Here is a 20590-nt window from a genome sequence, read left to right on the forward strand (position 1 = left end):
ATGCTAATGAAATCAAGCAGATGGGGCATGGAGATGGAGGTGGCATGCTACTCCCTAGTCTGCCAAGCTGCTTTTTTCTGTCCTTCACTCCATTTCTCTCTGCCTTTCTCTCTCTCTTTCTTTCTTTCTCTGCCCTCTGATTGCGGTCAAGCTTGAATCACTACGAATTATGCTGCCAACTGTGCCAAATAGATAAAGATATTTTAACTTCTCTTTTGTTTCCAACCATTGGGGAATTAATGATATTTGATATTTAATGCACTTGCACAAAACCCACAATGATAAATAACGGGCTTCAGAGTGAAAACAGACTTTGACTGCTCTTGAGTAATGGAGTAATACCCACATTTCTGTCATGTCAATTCATTCCAAATGTCATGATGTAATTCATTTAACAAATTGTTTTTTTGTTTTTTTTCTCAAGGGCTCTAGTTGGGCTTCTGGCAAAGTCTTGGCTGGCTCGTAAAGACATTAACAAAGAAAACAGTGCCCATGTTAAAACCTGATGGAAAAATGACTCTGTTAATAACCGACCAAGAGGGTTCGGCGATACCACGCCTGCATGGCATGAAAACAGATTGTTCTGCCAATTCTCACATAAAAACTTAATGGGGAGGTTTAACATGCTTTTACATATATATCACAAACAGTTTTTGGCAAAATCATGATGAAAGTGGCCATTTCAGGCCCTTTTTAGACCTATACAGGCCTCCTGTAAGACCCTATGATCCAGAACCATACATACAGACAACATCTTCATGTCATTATACTCTTATAATATGTCTATAATTTATAGTCTATATTCTGAAATACAATTTATTCAACATAGAAAATATTATAATTAATATTTCAAAAGTACCCTTTTTTAATTTAGCTTATTTTTAGAGATATTGTTAGGAACAAACTAATCTTCAAACATATCACATTTCCGGAGTGGGCTCTACTTTTGAAGAAATTATACATTTTATACATAGAATAGACATTATAGGTCATTAACCAATCACAGCCCTCCTGTAGGATTTCACATTCACCAAATTACCAGCAGAGGGAGGTCACTTTGAATCCATTTTCCCATTCACTGCGTTGGTGGCACTCATACAATTTATCATAGCAAAAATAAAAGCAGAGAGCCCACTCTGGAAATGTGATGTACTTGAATGGTATATTGTTTAAAACAAGATGTCTAAAACTTAACAGAATCAAAAAGGGTACTTTAGAGATATTAATATTAGTCATTTTTATGTCAAATAAATGTATGTGTAAAAATGTATTTCAGAATGCAGCGATACTCCATATTTTAGAGCAAACTGTTTGGAGTATAATGACACCAAGATGTTGTCTGTGTCATGTACGGTTCACAGATCAAATGGTCTTACAGGGGACATGTATAGGTCTAAAAAGGACCTAGAAGAGTCACTTTTCATCATGAAAAAAAATGGTTTGTGCTACAAATATAAAAGTATGTCAAACATACTTCCTTCCAATTAAGTTTCTATGTGAGAATTGCCTGAACAATCTGAGATACAAAAAAAATATTTGCTGGCATGGAATCGCCCAGGGAAGTATTTTGTAGCCATTTGGTTATTTTCATACCAATTGAACTTTAATGCCTGTAAAAATAACATTTTACATATAAATCTGCTTCTCCACTGTCCCAGTGCAGTGTTATTAGACCAAGGAGTTCTCGTACTGAGTTCATGGTGGAAAGAAGTCCCCCCTCTTCTTGAAGTATGGCTGACGTAAGCCACATGTATGGTGGCAAATATGAAGGCCATGGGAGTGATAACAGATTCTAGGCACTTCACCATTTTGTCAGCTCAGCTTGCTGTTTGCATTGTAACATTGTTGTAAAGCTGATGTTTCCTTGAGAGTGCCATCAAAATGCTAAAATACTATGGAGTGATATTAATGCCAAAAGAATTCAATAATGTTGACTATACCATTGCATAGTAGTGTGACCATGGAGGCATTCTTGCAGCTGATTGGACAGAGTAGGTCATCAAAATCATTCCTTGACATTCATTGGTCTCTAGGGAGCAACTTCCGTGCTCCCTAGAGTACAGTTCTAAGTCCCATTTTCGTTTTTTGAACATGACCCACTTAACCATCGCTGGTGGGATTAAAATTCTTGAGGTTACCCTCCCTGGCCTCACACACTGGGACTTGGTACGTCTGCTTCCCACAGCAACTACCGTGCTTATGTTTTGAAACACATTATTTACTTGGTGAGACCTTTGACAGCTATTTAAATCCGGGAGGAAAAGTTCATCATGAATGAAATGTCAATTTCTCAGTCAGTTCCTCCCTCTCTACCTCCTTCCACTGTAACACTCACTATAACACTCACTGTAGCACTCACTGTAAGATCTAGCTATCAACTAGTTTCTAAGTCAACCACAACAGATTTGACTGTTCTGATATGACTAGGGTTGGAAAATCAACTTTTCCAAAATGTCATGGTTTTTCAGAAATCGTGGTTGAGGATGTCTGGTTTTCCTGCTTATTACCTCGTAACTCCAGAAGTCTTCCAACCAGGATTTCTGAAAAATCGATAAATGTTGGGAAAGTTACTGGAATTTTCATCTGGATGGGACCACATGATGGAGTTGGAAGGCTGTTTTTACAGCTGTTCATTGGCTGATCTCCAGCTCTCTATCTGTGTTTACACAGGCAGCCCAATTCTGATCTTTTACCAAATCATTGGCCTAAGACCAATTAGTGGATGAAGATCAGAATTATGAGTGTGTGTGTGTGTGCGACTCAGTCCACCTAATAGCAGAGCTATCTCAAATCCAAGCCGTCTATCTCATCCTGTGACAGTGGTAGAATGCAGTTGCTCGGCGTCGGAGCCCTTATAAACGTTCCCCATTCATTCCCACTTAAGTGGTGAAAGCCTTTGATCAAGGCTAGGGTGCTAGGAGCTTTTCTGGGCACTAGGCTAATGCCTGTGTTGACTCACCTCTAAGCCTGCCGCTAACAGACAGGCCTTTGTGCTTACAGGAGGCCATTGCTCACCTGACCGCGTGTCCTCTCTCAGCTGAATACACAACGCTAACGTTTACCTAGCCAGCTAGCTCCTTTTTCCTGTTTTTCAAACCATGCGTGGCAAACATCACCCCCTAAACCGGGCTGTCACTCAAAACGAAGGACGCTGAAGGCAATGGCAACAAGCTTCTTGATCTTGTGAATGACTTGTAAATAAATTACGCTCTTTTCAATGTGAACACAAAACAAGTCCCATCACAGACCGAGGCTAACGTCGTTAAAGCGTGACATAATCCCTAGAAAGAAGGATTACTGTAACATGTGGTGTAGCCTAATCCCAGTGCCACAGAGGATACAGTAGAATTAGGTTTAGACTGAGTGGCTTTGTTGAATTCTAGCCTTTGTGACCAATGACAGCATTGTGGTACCACAGATACGTGTGTGTGTCTGTGTGTTGTGTGTTTTGTGAAGTGATTTGAGTTATTGCATTGGTATCCTTTTTATTTCAATTAATTACTGAAGGTTTACTCATATAAAGCCATCACATATTCCATCTGGCCCTACCTATACTCCTACCAAGAATCTCATATCAGACTGGGATTAAATGGATAGTGCGAGATTTTCATTGATACCAATTGTATGTCTCTGTGTGCAGTTTGAAGGAAGTGAAAGGTAGTTTTGTGAGCCATTGCTAACTAGACTTCCAGTTATTGCACTGACGCTAGTTAACAACTTCCTTCAAACTGCTCTCAGAGATATAAAAATGGTATCCAATAGTTCACCTGACTCTGGGTAAGTAGAAAAGGGCTAAATTGACAAAATCTCGCACTATCCCTTTAAAGTTTGATTAAAAATGTCCCTCTCCCTCTCCCTCCACCTGGCAGTCCATTCCAGGCTTAATGGAGGCACATGGTAGTGTAATGACTGTAAACCCCTGGACTGCTCCAGCTCCACTTAACCTGTCCAGAGCCTGTCTCTCACCACTGCCGTATTACCCCTCGACTCCTCCGTCTGCTGGGCCTCTCTCTGTCTGTAGTCTTCCCCCTATGCAGCAAGTGTCTGCGGATGGTGTCAGCTAGGGCTGCAATGATATACACATACGTGTATAAAAGCACACACTCGACACAAGTCCAGCACAAGTAATGTACACAATTTGCACGCAGGCACGAACCTACACACACACCACACACACACACACACACACACACACACACACACACACACACACACACACACACACACACACACACACACACAAAGATGCTTAAGAGATATTCATTCCTTTGTGAATTCTTTCCATTCTGTACTTGGCACTCCATTATTGAAGAGAGATAGCAGGAAAGCAGCTAGCTATATATCTGACTCCTGAAGGGCCAAAGATCCTCGTCCATGAACCCTAACTCACCTACTCTAGACTCGGTGCATTAGAAAGGCATTAAATGTGCCCTATGTGCCTGATCCTACACTCTCAGAAAAAAAGGTGCTATCTAGAACCTTAAAGGGTTGGTTCCAGGTAGAACCCTTTTGGATCCAAGTAGAATTTTGGGTTCCATGTATGACCCTCAGTGGAAAGGGTTCTACATGGAACCCAAACTGGTATTACCTGGAACCAAAAGGGGTTCTCCTATGCGGACAGCCGAAGAAGCCCTTTGGAACCCTTTTTTCTAAGGGTGTAACTAGAGCTCTGTTTACGTAACTCGAACGTTCACACAAATCTTCCGTAGACATCATTTGCATGACGTGATTGTGAAAGAGTGAGTTATGCAAGATGAGTCTTATAACCATGACAAATGACTTTTTCTCTCTCTGTCTATTGTAAAAATGTAGTTCAGTTTTGTGGCGAGCGTTTGTTGATAGCTGCTAATTACTGTGTACTACTTACTGTGTCTTCAAAATGACCTTAAATGTTTTCATGTCATTCAACACAGTGAATCTCTACTCCTCACAGATACTTTTTAAAGACCATGGCTGGTTGTTTCATTTCACAAACATGTTTCATTCACCTCCATGTAAGGCTTGACACCAATAGTCGGAGGATTTCTCTAAAGCACTAGCATATCTAAGACCATGGGGCATTTTCAATAATGCCCTTTTGAGGCCTGAACTAAATCAGTCCCAGGAGAAAGGCTTCAGACTTTTAAACAGTCTAGTAGTCTAGTATTAAAGTGGTTATTGTTTTGCATTCCTTTATTTGCTAGCTACAGCCCGTTGGGTGAACAAATGTTGTGGTTAGCTTCCTCTGTGGCCAGCTTGTAACGGTCTCATTTCCATGTCCAGAGGAGAGACGCATAGTGGGGCTGGAGTTGGGTTTAGAGGGACAAAAGGGAGTAAACTTTGACGATGACACACACATACACGCACACACGCACACACACGCACACCACACCACACACACAAACCACACACACTACGCACACACCACACACACACCACACACACACACACACACACACACACACACACACACACACACACACACACACACACATACACTCCCTCCAAGCCATTGCATTGTCAGCAACTTAACAGTTTGTGAGCTGTCTTTAGTCTGATGGTGTGAGGGTTGAAGTCAGGTTAAAGGATCATGTTGTAACTGTACACACCGCTGTTTTACAGTATCATGCTACATTCCCCGTCAGAATGTTTCTGTCAGAAGTCCTCCAGTGATTGTTTGATATAGAAAGGGGCCTGTGGTTTCCTGTAGGCCTGTCCAAAGTAAACCTCATAATACAACTGTAATGGGATTAGTGGTGGAGTTTTGACTGACTGGGAAACCTGGCTTAACAGCAGGAGGTTAAGTTACTGAAACACACACACACACAGCAAACACACACGCGCAGGCGGGCAGGCATGCACGCACACAAACACACACACACACACACACACACTGACTTACCTTATGACGAGCTGCAGACCATACTATTTACCAAGATATTTTTCATCTCTATTTTTCATTGCTGTCTATTTACTACCACAAAGTGATGCTGGCTCTAAGACCGCACTCAACGAGCTGTATAGGGCCATAAGCAAACAAGAAAATGCACATCCAGAGATGGGTCTTCTCTTGGCCAGTGATTTTTATGCAGGGAAACTGAAATCCGTTTTACCTTATTTTTACCAGCATGTCACCTGTGCAACTAGAGGTGACAAAGCTCTTGAGAACCTTTACTCCACACTCAGAAACGCATACAAGGCTCTCCCCCGCCCTCCCTTTTGGCAAATCTGACCACAAATCTATCCTCCTGATTCTTGCTTACAAGCAAAATCTCAAACAGGAAGTACCGGTGACACACTCAATACGGATGTGGTTCGATAAAGCAGATGCTAAACTACAGGACTCTTTCGCTAGCACAGTCTGGAATATGTTCCAGGATTCATCAGATAACATTGAGGAGCTTACCACATCAGCCACTGGCTTCATTAATAAGTGCATCGACGACGTTGTCGTCCCCACAGTGAACGAACGTACATATCCCAATCAGAAACCATGGATTACAGGCAACATCTGCACTGAGCTAAAGGCTAGAACTGCCGCTTTCAAGGAGCGGGACACTAATCTGGACGTTTATAAGAAATCCCGCTACGACCTCCGACGAGCCATCATACAGGCAAAGTGTCAATACAGGATCTAATCCTACTATGCCGGCTCTGACGCTCGTCGGATGTGGCAGGGCTTGCAAACTATCACAGAGGGAACAAAGGGAACCGCAGCCACGAGCTTCCCAGTGACGCGAGCCTGCCAGATAAGATAAATGCCTTATATTCTCGCTTCGAGGCAAGCAACACTGAACCATGCATAAGAGCACCAACTGTTCTGGAAGACTGCGTGATCTCACTCTCCGTAGCCGATGTGACTAAGACCTTTAAACAAGTTAACATTCACAAGGCCATGGGGCCAGATGGATTACCAGGACGTGTACTCAGAGCATGCACTGATTAGCTGCCAAGTGTCTTTACTGGCATTTTCAACCTCTCCCTGACCTTGTATGTAATACCTACATGTTTCAAGCAGACCACTATAGTCCCTGTGCTCAAGAACGACAAGTTAACCTGTATAAATTACTATCGCGCTGCGTAGCACTGTAGCCATGAAATGCGTTGAATGGATTGTCAGGGCTCACATCAACACCATCATCCCAGACACCCTGAACCCACTCCAATTCGCATACCTCCCCAACAGATCCACAGATGATATTTCTCCCACACTGCCCTCTCCCACACAGAAAAGAGGAACACCTATGTGAGAATGTTGTTCATTGACTACAGCCCAGCTTTCCACACCATAGAGCCCTCCAAGCTCATCACTAAGCTCAGGACCCTGGGACTGAAGACCTCCCTCTGCAACTGGATTCTGGACTTCCTGACGGGCCGCATCCAGATGGTAAGGGTAGGCAACAACACATCCACCACGCTGACCGTCAACACGGGGGACGCTCAGGCGTGCGTGCTTAGTCCCCTCCTGTACTCCCTGTTCACCCATGACTGTGTTGCCATGCATGACTCCAACACCATCATTTAGTTTGCTGACGACACGACGGTGGTGGGCCTGATCACCGACAACGGTGAGTCTATAGGGAGGCGGTCAGTGACCTGGTAGTGTAGGCAGTTGACCCTTTTATTTTTATTTTTGCGCTGTCTCTATGCACACTCACAGGGCCTTACACACTCACGCACACTGACACTCCAACACACACAAACACTCACTTCATAATTTGCTTACACACATAAATGCACATATATGTATACCATATATGTATATATACTTTCTGTTTCTAATGAAACAGAAATAGAACTGTTTGGCCATAATGACCATCGTTATGTTGGAGTAAAAAGGGGGACACTTGCAAGCTGAAGAACACCATCCCAACCGTGAAGCACGGGGTGGCAGCATCATGTTGTGGGGGTGCTTTGCTGCAGGAGGGACTGGTGCACTTCACAAAATAGATGGCATCATGAGGCAGGAAAACTATGTGGATGTATTGAAGCAACATCTCAAGACATCAGTCAGGAAGTTAAAGCTTGGTCACAAATGGGTCTTCCAAATGGACAATGACCCCAAGCATACTTCCAATGTTGTGGCAAAATGGCTTAAGGACAACAAAGTCAAGGTATTGGAGTGGCCATCACAAAGCCCTGACCTCAATCCTATCGAACATTTTTGGGAAGAACTGAAAAAGCATGTGCGAGCAAGGAGGCCTACAAACCTGACTCAGTTACACCAGCTCTGTCAGGAGGAATGGGCCAAAATTCACCCAATTTATTGTGGGAAGCTTGTGGAAGGCTACCCGAAGCGTTTGACCCAAGTTACACAATTTAAAGGCAATGCTACCAAATACTAATTGAGTGTATGTAAACTTTTGACCCACTGTGAATGTGATGAAGGAAATAAATCATTCTCTCTACTATTATTCTGACATTTCACATTCTTAAAATAAAGTGGTGATCCTAACTGACCTAAGACAGGGAATTCTTACTAGGATTACATTTCAGAAATTGTGAAAAACTAAGTTTAAATGTATTTGGCTAAGGTGTATGTAAACTTCCGACTCTCTGGTACCGCACGGCAAGCAGTACCGATGCACCAGATCTGGAAATAATAGGATCCTGAACAGCTTCTACCTCCAAGCCATAAGACTTCTAAATAATTAACCATATAGCTACCCAGACTATCTGAATTGACCCTTCGCACTTTAAGTCTTTTGACTCATCACAAACTCTGCTGCCACTGCTTATTATCTATCATGTTGCCTAGTCACTGTACTTCTTCCTATATGTACATATCTATCCCAATTACCTCATAGCCCTGCACATCGACTCAGTACTGGTACCCTGTGTATACAGTCAAGTTATTGTTGCTCATTCTGTGTTTATTCCTTGTGTTATTATCTTTCAATTATTTTTATATTCTTCTCTCTGCATTGTCGGGATTAAGCATTTCACTGTTAGTCTACACCTATTGTTTACGAAGCGTGTGACAAATACAGTTCGATTTGATATGACACACACTGATAAAGCATGTTCTGGCTCGGGATTGAATGTGTTTTAAATAGTGCTTAATCCACACTGTCTTCTCAAAACCTCACATAGGAGATACTGTACAAAGCACATTTCCCTCAGAGTCTGAGGTTGCTCCGTCACCACATTGAATTGGACTCAATATTATCATTTATTTGAATTGCATAACCTAAGCAAGACGAATTAGCTGTTATGTGCACTTAATGAAATAGTGCGGAGACTGTATAACTGGGCTATACTGTATGTGCAGATGGTAACAGTCTAGTCCCTGCCAAAATAATGCAGTGCTCTGAGTCCAGGCCGCATTACACACTCCTCAAAATGCAATGACCCACTTAGGAAAATACCCCCGAGAGAGATTCCTATGGAACGACGGATGACCACTTGGATAGAAAACAGTCATGGATAAACACACACACACACACACACACACACACACACACACACACACACACACACACACACACACACACACACACACACACACACACACACACACACACACACACACACGATGCCATGCACCCATATGGCTAATTAGCAACATGTGTATGTGAAGCTAGCAGCCAAACCTTCCGTTACGTAATGCCCCAAAACTGCTCCCAAACACCCTCTAGCTAACGAATCAGGGGGATTTGGAGTGTTAATTAATTGATCATTCATTCTAGTGGACTTTATTCTGGCACTGTGGTTATATTACCCTACAATTACTTATAGCGCTTCTATCATGGTATTGCCCAGTAGATTGAGACATACTGTATGCACACTGAAATGATTAATCTGTGACTTGAAGTGAATCTGAGGTACTTGCTACTTTGATGGTGATGTCTTAGTCCAGGTGATGTTTGTTCCGTCTGGGCCAGGTCTCTATCACTCCACCAATGATGATGTCACACCTGGTTCCGTACAGTATGTTGGTCTTGCGTCATGGGAACCTGCATCTGCCAAAGAATGCTGTGTGATGTCTCCAGCTGCTCCCCCATCTGTTGTTATGTCACTGGGTGGGTGAGGAGATCCAGGTGACAGGACTATTTGGAATGTTGGCCTCTCTTCCATGACACCAGTAAAACATGCACTCAGACCAAGGGTTAAGGTTTACTAGCGACACTGGCTTGAAGAAGCCTGAGAGGTGATGGCCATTAAAGACTGTGTGAAAGCATGCCTATCTGTCTGTGTTTCTCTATGGGGAGCTAGCGCTAGCCTAACACTGTGGGTTAGCCTAGCGGTATGGGTTAGCCTAGTGGTATGGGTTAGCCTAGCGCTGTGGGTTAGCCTAGCGGTGTGGGCTAGCCTATTGGTGTGGGTTAGCCTAGCAGTGCTAAGCCCATTTTACAGGAGCAGCCTGGACCCGGTGTGTGTATTAGTCTACGCTAATGCCTTCCAGATGAACATGCCTTATCCTGCTATACAGTCTCACAAAACGGATGATTGTTCCACGGGTTCTCCCTCCTAACGAGGAACATGTGTGGTGGGGAGTGTGTGTGAGTGTATAGAGATGCGTGTGGAGAGGGACTGGGATGGAAGGAGTGAAGTATGGTAATGCTTCCACGTTCTCATTCTCTTGGAAAATTAGGTGAAACTGTGGCAAATTTGTAATCCATTGAAGCGGAAAGTAATGGTTGTAAATAAAAGCACAAGCCAGATCACCTTCACAGTGCAGAAAGAGAGATGAGGGGAGTCAGTGCAGTGCAGCACAGTTTGCGGACCAATTTGTCATCGGTATTAATATTCATAATCATGAATTCATTGTGAACATACACATAATTAACTCATCAGGTCTTTATATGAATGAATGTGCTATCCTATCCATGCACTATGTCATACTCCTGTCTTATTCATGTGATTTAATACAGTATTTGATTATGTGTGTTTCAGAGCGGGGCTCCCAGGGCCAGATAGACCTGACCGAGCTGATCGGCGTTCCTCTCCCCCCATCGGTCTCCTTCATCACAGGGTTCGAGGGCTACCCGGCCTACAGCTTCGGGCCCGATGCCAACGTGGGCCGCCTCACCAAGTCCTTCATCCCCGACCCCTTCTACCGCGACTTTGCCATGACCGTCACTGCCAAGCCCACCACGCAGCGCGGTGGGGTCCTCTTCGCAATCACCGACGCCTACCAGCGGGTGGTGCACCTGGGGGTGGCGTTGAGCCCCGTGGAGGATGGGTCTCAGCGGGTGCTCCTTTACTACACCGACCCGGGGGATGGGAGCACCAAGGAGGCGGCCAGCTTCAAGCTGGGTGACCTGACGGGGAGGTGGGCCCGCTTCACGCTGACGGTGCAGGGGGCGGAGGTGCGCCTCTACATGGACTGTGAGGAGTACCACCGCGTGGCCTTCCAGAGGAGCCCGGAGCCCCTCACCTTTGAGGCCAGCTCGGGCATCTTCGTGGGCAACGCCGGTGGCACAGGGCTGGACAGGTTTGTGGTAAGTTGACAGGTGGGGTTGTTTTTGTGGTGTTCTTTGCTTCTTTTTGTGTATGAGTGGAGGTGTTGGGGGGGTTCTTTTACGTTGGTTAGGCCTATAGTGTGTTTGTGTTTAGAGTCCTCTGCTTGGTTTTCATGCGCCTGCGCGTGGTTGCTGTTTGGCTCCGTGGTTGCTGTTTGGCTCCGTGGTTGCTGTTTGGGCCTCAACCCTTCCTGACTGAAATCAGATCTCGGTCTGATTCAAATGTTCGATTCCATAATGATTTTCCTCAGCACTACAATGATTAAATTGAGAGTGTGCCCCAAACCCAATAGTAATGAGTCCCAAAACAGACTGTTCAGAAGTGGTCATCAGGGCTTGCCACAGGCTGGCAGCATGACTCGGCTCCATAAGCTTTGAATGACTTCACGGTCGATTGCCTGGGAAAGAGACAGTAGGGTGAGTCAGTGTGGAGAACTTGACTAAGAGCTGGGCTCACCACTTCTGCTGACATCATGGTCAGCCATTTTGATTTTAAGGCATGAAAAACATGACTGTAAACCCTGATGCAACATAATGGCAATAGCAGAGGATAGAGGACTGAATGACCTATACATCTTTATAAGATATACAATAAATACTATAAATTAGCATGTGAATGCTTGTGGAATGAACATATCGTGCCACAAACCAGTGTTCACCTAGCCGGAGAGTGTTTACTTAACTCTGGATTTGTTGTAAAATGTTTAGATGAAGAGAAAATGGACATTGCTTAACTAGTTTTCAGTCAGACTGCGTATGTGTGACTCGAACCCGGCTCTTCTGCGAGCCACAAGACTGTTATCCCATTGACCTAACTCCTAGGCATTACAATGCAGTTTATTTCACCCTTAGATATAAAATAACCAATCAATTGCTACTTCCACTCCACCATACCACTACTTAATGTTGTACTAATCTAAACAGAATGGATGAACTAATAAATCATTGCCTGCTTCAGGTTGAAAGTGCACCAAAAAGCTATTTTCAAGCAGCTATTTTCCTCTCATTAAAGTTTCATTGGAGCGATGGGTTGGTAGATTCCGAGAAATACAGTTAACCTAGGGGAGAGGAGCAGGAAACTCTCTCTCTTCCAACCTGCTTGTTTCAACCTGCACCAGCCTATCTCTTCCAACCTGCTTGTTTCAACCTGCACCAGCCTATCTCTTCCAACCTGCTTGTTTTCAACCTGCACCAGCCTTTCTCTTCCAACCTGCTTGTTTCAACCTGCACCAGCCTATCTCTTCCAACCTGCTTGTTTCAACCTGCACCAGCCTATCTCTTCCAACCTGCTGTTTCAACCTGCACCAGCCTATCTCTTCCAACTGCTTGTTTCAACCTGCACCAGCCTATCTCTTCCAACCTGCTTGTTTCAACCTGCACAGCCTATCTCTTCCAACCTGCTTGTTTCAACCTGCACCAGCCTTTCTCTTCCAACCTGCTTGTTTCAACCTGCACCAGCCTATCTCTTCCCACCTGCTTGTTCAACTGCCACAGCCTTTCTCTTCCAACCTGCTTGTTTCAACCTGCACCAGCCTATCTCTTCCAACCTGCTGTGTTCAACCTGCACCAGCCTATCTCTTCCAACCTGCTTGTTTCAACCTGCACCAGCCTATCTCTTCCAACCTGCTTGTTTCAACCTGCACCAGCCTATCTCTTCCAACCTGCTTGTTTTCAACCTGCACCAGCCTATCTCCTTCCAACCTGCTTTGTTTTCCAACCTGCACCAGCCTATCTCTTCCAACCTGCTTGTTTCAACCTGCACCAGCCTTTCTCTTCCAACCTGCTTGTTTCAACCTGCACCAGCCTTTCTCTTCTCACGTAGCACCCGGGAGCAAAGCAGACGTCTCGCTGATCAGAGCCATCAAAATATAAATCACTCTGTGTTCATTGCTCATCTTCCTTTAGTCCTCTCTCTTTCTCTTGCTCTGCCAAGAGCGTGCGTGCGCATGAATGTGCGGGTGTGTGTGCGTGAGTGTGTGCGTGCGCGTGCGTGTTTGCATCCGGGCAGCCAGGGAGTCATGGTAGTCATACCATACTGGTTTGGGACCAGTGGTCTTCAGTAACAGCCAGTTCTGATAGTGACTCCCATGTTTCTTTTATTTCTAAATATCTTTAAGCGTTAGCTAAAATCTTGCGAAGAGACTTTGTGTAACCCTGACGTAAGCAGCATATGTTTTAGATGTTCTACTTGATAGGACCGTTCATTGCATAACTTATCATCACAACATAAGACCTTCACGTCTGCTGCCTTTGCAACGGTTACTTGGTTCCAACAGACATGGTTATTTATACAATGTGGTGGCTTGTGCTGTGAGGAAAACCCTCCTCTTGCTGGGTACCAGTCGGTGTCTGCTGTAGCCAGCTTGTTGTTACCCTGCCAAACAGTGTGCAGAAAAGTTTAGTCAGTCTAGCCAATGCTCCTCAGATTACAGGCAGGCCGTGTGATAACGTTACTGATCCAGTGAGGTCTGAGGAAGAGAGAGGTACACCACTCCCCCCTCCTCCTCGTCTGCAGCCAGGAGACAATCCTCCCCGTCTGCAGCCAAGAAAATCCAGCTCGGCTGAGACATTGCTCTCTGTGCCTTTGGCAACATCCCCATCCTCATAAATCTAAGCTCACTACTCCCCTCCGCCACAGGGATGCATACTCTTACCATACTAAGTGTACCCTCTAGCTGAGGGTAGCTGCTTCTAGCTGCTTTTATATGTGCCTTGTTTCATTTACTTCAAATGTCCCTTTTCTAAAATAATGTGTATTTACAAGTTGCATTTTATTGTTCAGATTTTACTGCTATATTTGTGTTTACTTGATCGTGTCAACTCTGTTTACTTCATTCTTCTGCTGTTGATGCTTATTTTTGTGTTTATGTCTGCGTCCTGTTAGATTAGTAACACATAGCCAATCGTGGACATGGATCAAACAACACTATTGGGGGGGCGATGCTCTGCAGCTGACCCGGCGCTACTTCCAGCCTCTCGTACAGTATGTACTGTTTGTGTGTGTGGCGTCTGAGGAGTCGGGATTAACATAAAACGGCAAAAAGAAGAATATCCGATTCACATTGGACAGTATAGTTCAATTCTATTATTTTGTCTTTGCTCAGTTATGTCATCGTAGGGGTGAAAAGCAATATCAGTAGTCTACCGTAGCATTCAAGCAATATCACAGATCAGGGGTCGGATTCGACCCTTAGAGCAGCTTTTTTCTCGCCCATCAGGCACTGGTATCACACACAGCGAGCAATGCACACAAACACATACAATCACATGCAATCACACAGCCGCTGATCAGTATGGGTCAGCAGCACCCCCTATAGTTCACAGCTTCAGTGTTTAGCAGGGTTTCCCAAACTCGGTCCTCGGGACCCCAGGGGGTGCACGTTTTGGACTTTGCCCTAGCACTACACAGCTGATTCAAATAATCAACCAATCATCAGCTGAACGCGATTGATGGGAGTGTTTCCTATTTGGAAGGTTCACTGATCGCAATGCGTTTAATTCAAGTTTAATTCAACAAAATGCTTGATTGTGCTGTACCGTACTCTTCTCGCGTCCTTTTTCTATTCAGAAAAGCTCATGAAACTTTGAAGGAATCAGAGCTCGCTGTTGCATGGCACATTTGTTGTTTATCTGCAAACTCTGTTTACAGCATCAACACATGGACTTGATTTGGTTGACCCAGATTGATCCTGCCTCTCTTCTCCCCCTCTCCCCTCCACTTGTTTCCTAGAAGATGTGTTGGATTAAAAACAGGTGTTTGTCCTCTGGATAGAACCCATAAATAGATTTACCAAGCATGCCTTTGTCCATTTGCAACACTCGTGTTATTCATTGCTAGAGTGGATCTATGTTCTGTTCGAGTTATAGCAGTTTAAAGGTTGCTTGTCTTGAACAGTTATTGTCAGTAAGACTAGAGGCACCTGTTCGCCATACTTGAAATGCTGATTTCAAGTACGCGCGTGCGTGCGTGTGTGCGTGCAAGGGCACAAGGGTTCATGCATTTACTGTGAGTGTGTACACTAGTGTTATTGTGACTTACCGTCTCCCCCCTCTCTCTCTCTCTCTCTCTCTCTCCCCCCCAGGGTTCTATTCAGCAGCTGGTTCTAAAGGGGGACCCCACAGCCCCAGATGACCAGTGTGAGGAGGACGACCCCTATGTGAGTGTGTCCCCTTAATCCCAATACTCTACCTTTAAGGACAATTCCACCCAAAAACTATATTTTGGTATTTGGTTCATTAGTCCATTTACTATTTGCACTCCCCCCTTTGCACTCCCCCTCCCCCTCTTACACCACTCCTACTCTGTGTTGTCGTCTATGCATAGTCACTTTAATAACTCTACCTACATGTACATATTACCTCAACTAACCGAGCCCCCGTACATTGACTCTGTATCGGTACCCCCCTGTATATAGTCTCGCTATTGTTATTCTACTGCTAGTCTCGCTATTGTTATTTTACTGCTACTCTTTAATTACTTGCTACTTTTATCTCTTATTCTTATCTGTATTTTTTTGAAACTGCATTGTTGGTTAGGGGCTCGTAAGTAAGCATTTCACTGTAAGGTCTACACCTGTTGTATTCGGCGCATGTGATTAATAACATTTGATTTGATTTGATATAGTCCCAAAAAATGTTTTGCATGTCAGCAATCAAGTTTTCAAGATATGTAACTTTCCAAATACAGATGGTATTTCCGCCATACAACTATCACCTATGAAATATTTTCAAATGAATCATAAAGGAAAGAATGCAATGAGAGGCTATTTAAGGCTGTTGGAGCAGTATTTGTGGTTAACACCAGAGACAGTGGTAAAGCATTGTACAGGGGCTAGCCTAGCTGCAAGGTTCACTGATATCCTCAAAGCTTGAGGTAGAAGTTGCCTCCAACAGGTGTGCTTGGATCAGATGACTCCACCCCCAATACTAAAACTATTATGAAAATCTTAAATCTGACCTTGAATCGGCACTAATGGGCTGAACTACTACCTACTCTATCAAACCTGAGAAAGGCTCATGATGAATGGGCTCATCACCCCCTCTTGTGGTTGTGAGAGAGCATCACAGGACTGTGTGATAGTGGTCTGCAGCCTGCAGGGCTTTACAGATTGTTTTGGTTGATTAGATTTCTTTGTATTTTTCCCCCTCTGTTTTTATCTCTGTTTTTTAAGTATTTCCACATGCATAAGCCTGAGTTATTGCTACTTGGAAAAGCATTAGATAATTGGCTTGTGATTGAATATGTAAAAAAAAAAAAAAAAAAGGAGATTGCAAATTCCATTGTTATTCTCTTTCAGGCATCTGGGTATGGGAGTGGAGACGACTCCTTCGATGACACAGAAACTATGGATGAAGTGAAGAAGGTAGTGGAGGAGAGAGAGTACATTATGGTGAGTATCACACACACACACACACACACACACACACACACACACACACACACACACACACACACACACACACTCACACACGTACAGACCCAACCATGTACAGTATATTAACATGTAGATATATTTTATCCCACAAGGATAGTTTACGAAATACTTCAATTGAAACGTCAACAAAATGTACACCTTCTAAATCCATACTTCCACAGTGTTTTTACAGTACATCCAGAATCAAAGGGCCTGGGATCAATCCAATTCAAAAATGTCCTCCTAATAGGGCCAGTTAGGTGGGAGACGTGGAGTTATGCCGTTCCTCCTGCCAGGTTCTCCATGTGAGAAATGCTCTTAGCTCAGCCAGATCTGGCCTGATGGTCTTGGACCGCGTCTGGGAGGAAAACCTTTCCTCTTCTGAATATCAGCTGCTTTCTGACACATCTGTGCTCCACTCCCCCATATCTCACCACAGCCATTTAGATAAGAACACACTGGTTATTCCCAGAGATGGAAATGAAGCTAGCTCGTTTGATATGGAGTCTATTAGAAAAGGTCAGAGTGAGTTCTGCATCCAAAAACATGTTACTGTCTGTCTCACTCCCACTCCTCTGCTGCATCCTTCTGCCCGTTTGGAGTGAGATGTATTGGTCTTTAGCTTGAAGGACATTTTCATGCCTGAAAAATGATCTAAAGTTGACAGACACATCCCATGCTATATGTCGTGGAGATCATGCTTTGTTGACAAGATACCATTGACACTGCCTTCTGTCATCTTCTCAGTGCATTGAACTTTCACATGGACACCAAGCAGACTGCTTAACATCACAACTGCTTAGTCATTCACTGATGCTTGGCAGAGTTTCTCTTCCAATATCCCATTAGCTTTTCTCTCTCCAATTACCAGGGAATGGATATGATCTGAAAGAATGTGATGAGATCAAGAGTTCAGTAGGAGAGACCACACAGTGTGCAGGTCAATGGGAATTTTCTAGGACACTTCAGGGAAGCACACTTCTAAGTACAAGGATAGTAGTAACCCAACTTTGAAGCACCACATGGTTGTGGTTAGTTAGTTAGGCAACACACTACCAAGGTTACTTACTTCTCTCTCTCCCCTTCTCTCTCTTGTGGTCTCTCTCTCTCTCTCTCTCTCTCTCTCTCTCTCTCTCTCTCTCTCTCTCTCTCTCTCTCTCTCTCTCTCGCTCTCTCTCTCTCTCTCTCTCTCTCTCTCTCTCATCTCTCTCTCTCTCTCTCTCTCTCTCTCTCTCTCTTTCTCTCTCTCTCTGTCTCTCTTCATTATCTCTCTCTGTCTCTCTGTCTCTGTGTCTCCCTCATTCTCTGTTTCTTTATCTTTCTCGCTCTCTCTCTCACGCTCTCTGTCTCTCTCTCCCCTTCTCTCTATTGCGGTCTCTCTGTCTATGTCTCTCTCTCTCTCCCCTCTCTCTCTCTCACTCTCTCTCTCTCTCTCTCTCTCTCTCTCTCTCTCTCTCTTCTCTCTCTCCTCACTCCTCTCCCCTGTCTCTCCCTCTCTGTCTCCCTGTCTCTCTCTCCAGCTGTGTGTGAAGGTTGGACTTTGTGTGGTCTACACTATCCTCCCTTACTTCTCCTTGAGGCTGCTCCCACTCACAGCTTGCTTGTGTCCTCTTTCCTAGCTGGCATTGGGGTAGACTCAGGAAGGGTGATTTGGCTAATGGGGATTTTTGGGATTTTCTGAGGGAAAACTGGTCCTAGATCTGTGCCCATGGGCGGCTTCATCCGGGAACATAGGATGTACTGAGGCAGGGGAAGTTGTCTCTGGCATTCCAAGTGTGCTTGTGGATCCGGTCCCAGCGTTTTCCTGCATAGCTGGTTTGGCAGGGTTCCTGGTCCGTCAGCCCACACACACACAAACACATTCATACACACATATGCATGCTCACACATACAAATACAAACATAAACACACACACACACAAACACACATATGCATAAACACACATCCACATACAGAAGCTGTGAGCCAGAGAAAGAGAGAAAACACACCATGCAGCACCTCTGCCCCCTACTGGAAAAGAGTATGAATTAGGCAGTTTGAGAAGATTTGAATCCTAAGCAACCTGCATAGACATTGTTTGAAGAACAGTAGACCAACATAGCTACTGTAGTAGGTCAAAGCTGTGGGCTGGAAAACCTTGGTAGAACATGGGTGAAGTAGGCTCGCTGGTGCTCATGTGAATTTCCTTTTTCAGCTTTCTTACCTGCCTACTTCTCACTTAAAACATATTTTAGCATTTTATTTCAAAAAATGTATTGAACATAATACAAAAGGACACACAATCAAAACCACAGGTCACAATTACAATAGAGGATCAAATTACATCAAATGATTTTGCAACATCAGAGTATTGCCACAGTTGTAAATGTGTAGTTTTAAGTGTTTACAATTACCATTCTATTACTACAATGACTATTTTATACAGCCACCGCCACCCCTGCCACTTTTTCTTCTTTTTTTCTTCAGAAAAAGGAGGTTTGAGTTTCAGAAAAACATATATAATCCTGACAGGGTCAAACCTAACAGGGTGGACATTTGGAGCCTAAATGAGTCATAGCTCTGTGGGTGATTGAGATTAAGATAGCATAATGGTAAACACTTGAAGAGGATTTAACTTCTATATGAAATGTATTTTGTCATTTTATGAATTTTCTCTATAATTTAGCTTAACAGGGTGGAAATGTATGAGTGAGGCAAGCAGACTAACATGAAACATGTAAAAATAGATGTATATTTATTTAGCTTTGCACCATTGTTTTCCCACCAAACAAATAATGACACTTCCTGAACCACATGTCATTGTGGGAAGGGGCTGTTTTCTTAAAGGAGAATTACTACAAACTAACAGGGTAGAAAGTGATATCAGGGACACACAGAAAGGGTTAAATACAATAATAATGAATACAATAATCATGGAGAAAAAAAAACATTTTGATGAGAGAGATTTTAACTAGTACTATAAAATAATGAAGAAAGATTGTATTATTTTATTGCTTATATTTCTTGTAGAAGTTGATGAATAACACCCGGCAACATGGCAAAAACGCCTACATCCACTGAAAAAGTTTTCAAAATGCATAAAAAGTCATTTTCAAGATCCATATTTGTTTGTTTTTATGGTAAAGCACACCTGACCTTATATTTAAAAGTTTTGGATTTCACCTTTTACACTAAAAAAGAGGTGATATTTCCTGGGGATAGAAAAGGCACCGGATGGTAGGTGGACCCACTTACCTGAATACCGCATGGACTGCATGGACCCACTTACCTGAATACTTACCTGAACATACTTACCTGAACATACTTAGCTAAATACTTACCTCAACATACTTACCTGAACCTGAACATACCTGAAAATACTGTAAAGCAGTGGTTCCCAACCTTTTTAGATTACTGTACCACCAACTGAATTTTCCTGGAGTACCCCCTCATTTTACAATTAAGCCTATGGTCTCATGAGTCTTCTCAAGTACCCCCTGTGGATGGGCCAAGTACCCCCAGGTGTCCTAGTACCCCTGGTTGGGAACCACTGCTGTGAAGTAGCTTCAGTTTGATGGCTAGCTAACTACCTGTGAAAGGGGGATACCTAGTCAGTTGTACAACTGAATTCATTCAACTGAAATGTGTCTTCCGCATTTAACCCAACCCCTCTGAATCAGAGAGGTGCGGGGGGCTGCCTTAATCGACATTCACGTCTTCGGCACCCGGGGAACAGTGGGTTAACTGCCTTG

The 20590-nt window shown here is 43.9% G+C and overlaps 1 protein-coding gene across 2 annotated transcripts in view; it reads left to right on the top strand.

The window, feature by feature from the left end:
- Positions 1 to 20590, top strand: part of LOC111953439 (collagen alpha-1(XVIII) chain) — an 83974-nt gene that overhangs the window by 30786 nt on the left and 32598 nt on the right. For both annotated transcript variants that reach the window (XM_023972696.2, XM_023972697.2), the window contains exons 3-5: positions 10876 to 11423; positions 15527 to 15601; positions 16742 to 16834. In XM_023972696.2, the coding sequence (XP_023828464.1) occupies positions 10876 to 11423; positions 15527 to 15601; positions 16742 to 16834 (716 nt within the window). The remainder of the gene's footprint in view (positions 1 to 10875; positions 11424 to 15526; positions 15602 to 16741; positions 16835 to 20590) is intronic.

This window comes from Salvelinus sp. IW2-2015, linkage group LG27 (genome assembly GCF_002910315.2).
Source record: "Salvelinus sp. IW2-2015 linkage group LG27, ASM291031v2, whole genome shotgun sequence".
Classification (NCBI taxonomy): domain Eukaryota; kingdom Metazoa; phylum Chordata; class Actinopteri; order Salmoniformes; family Salmonidae; genus Salvelinus; species Salvelinus sp. IW2-2015.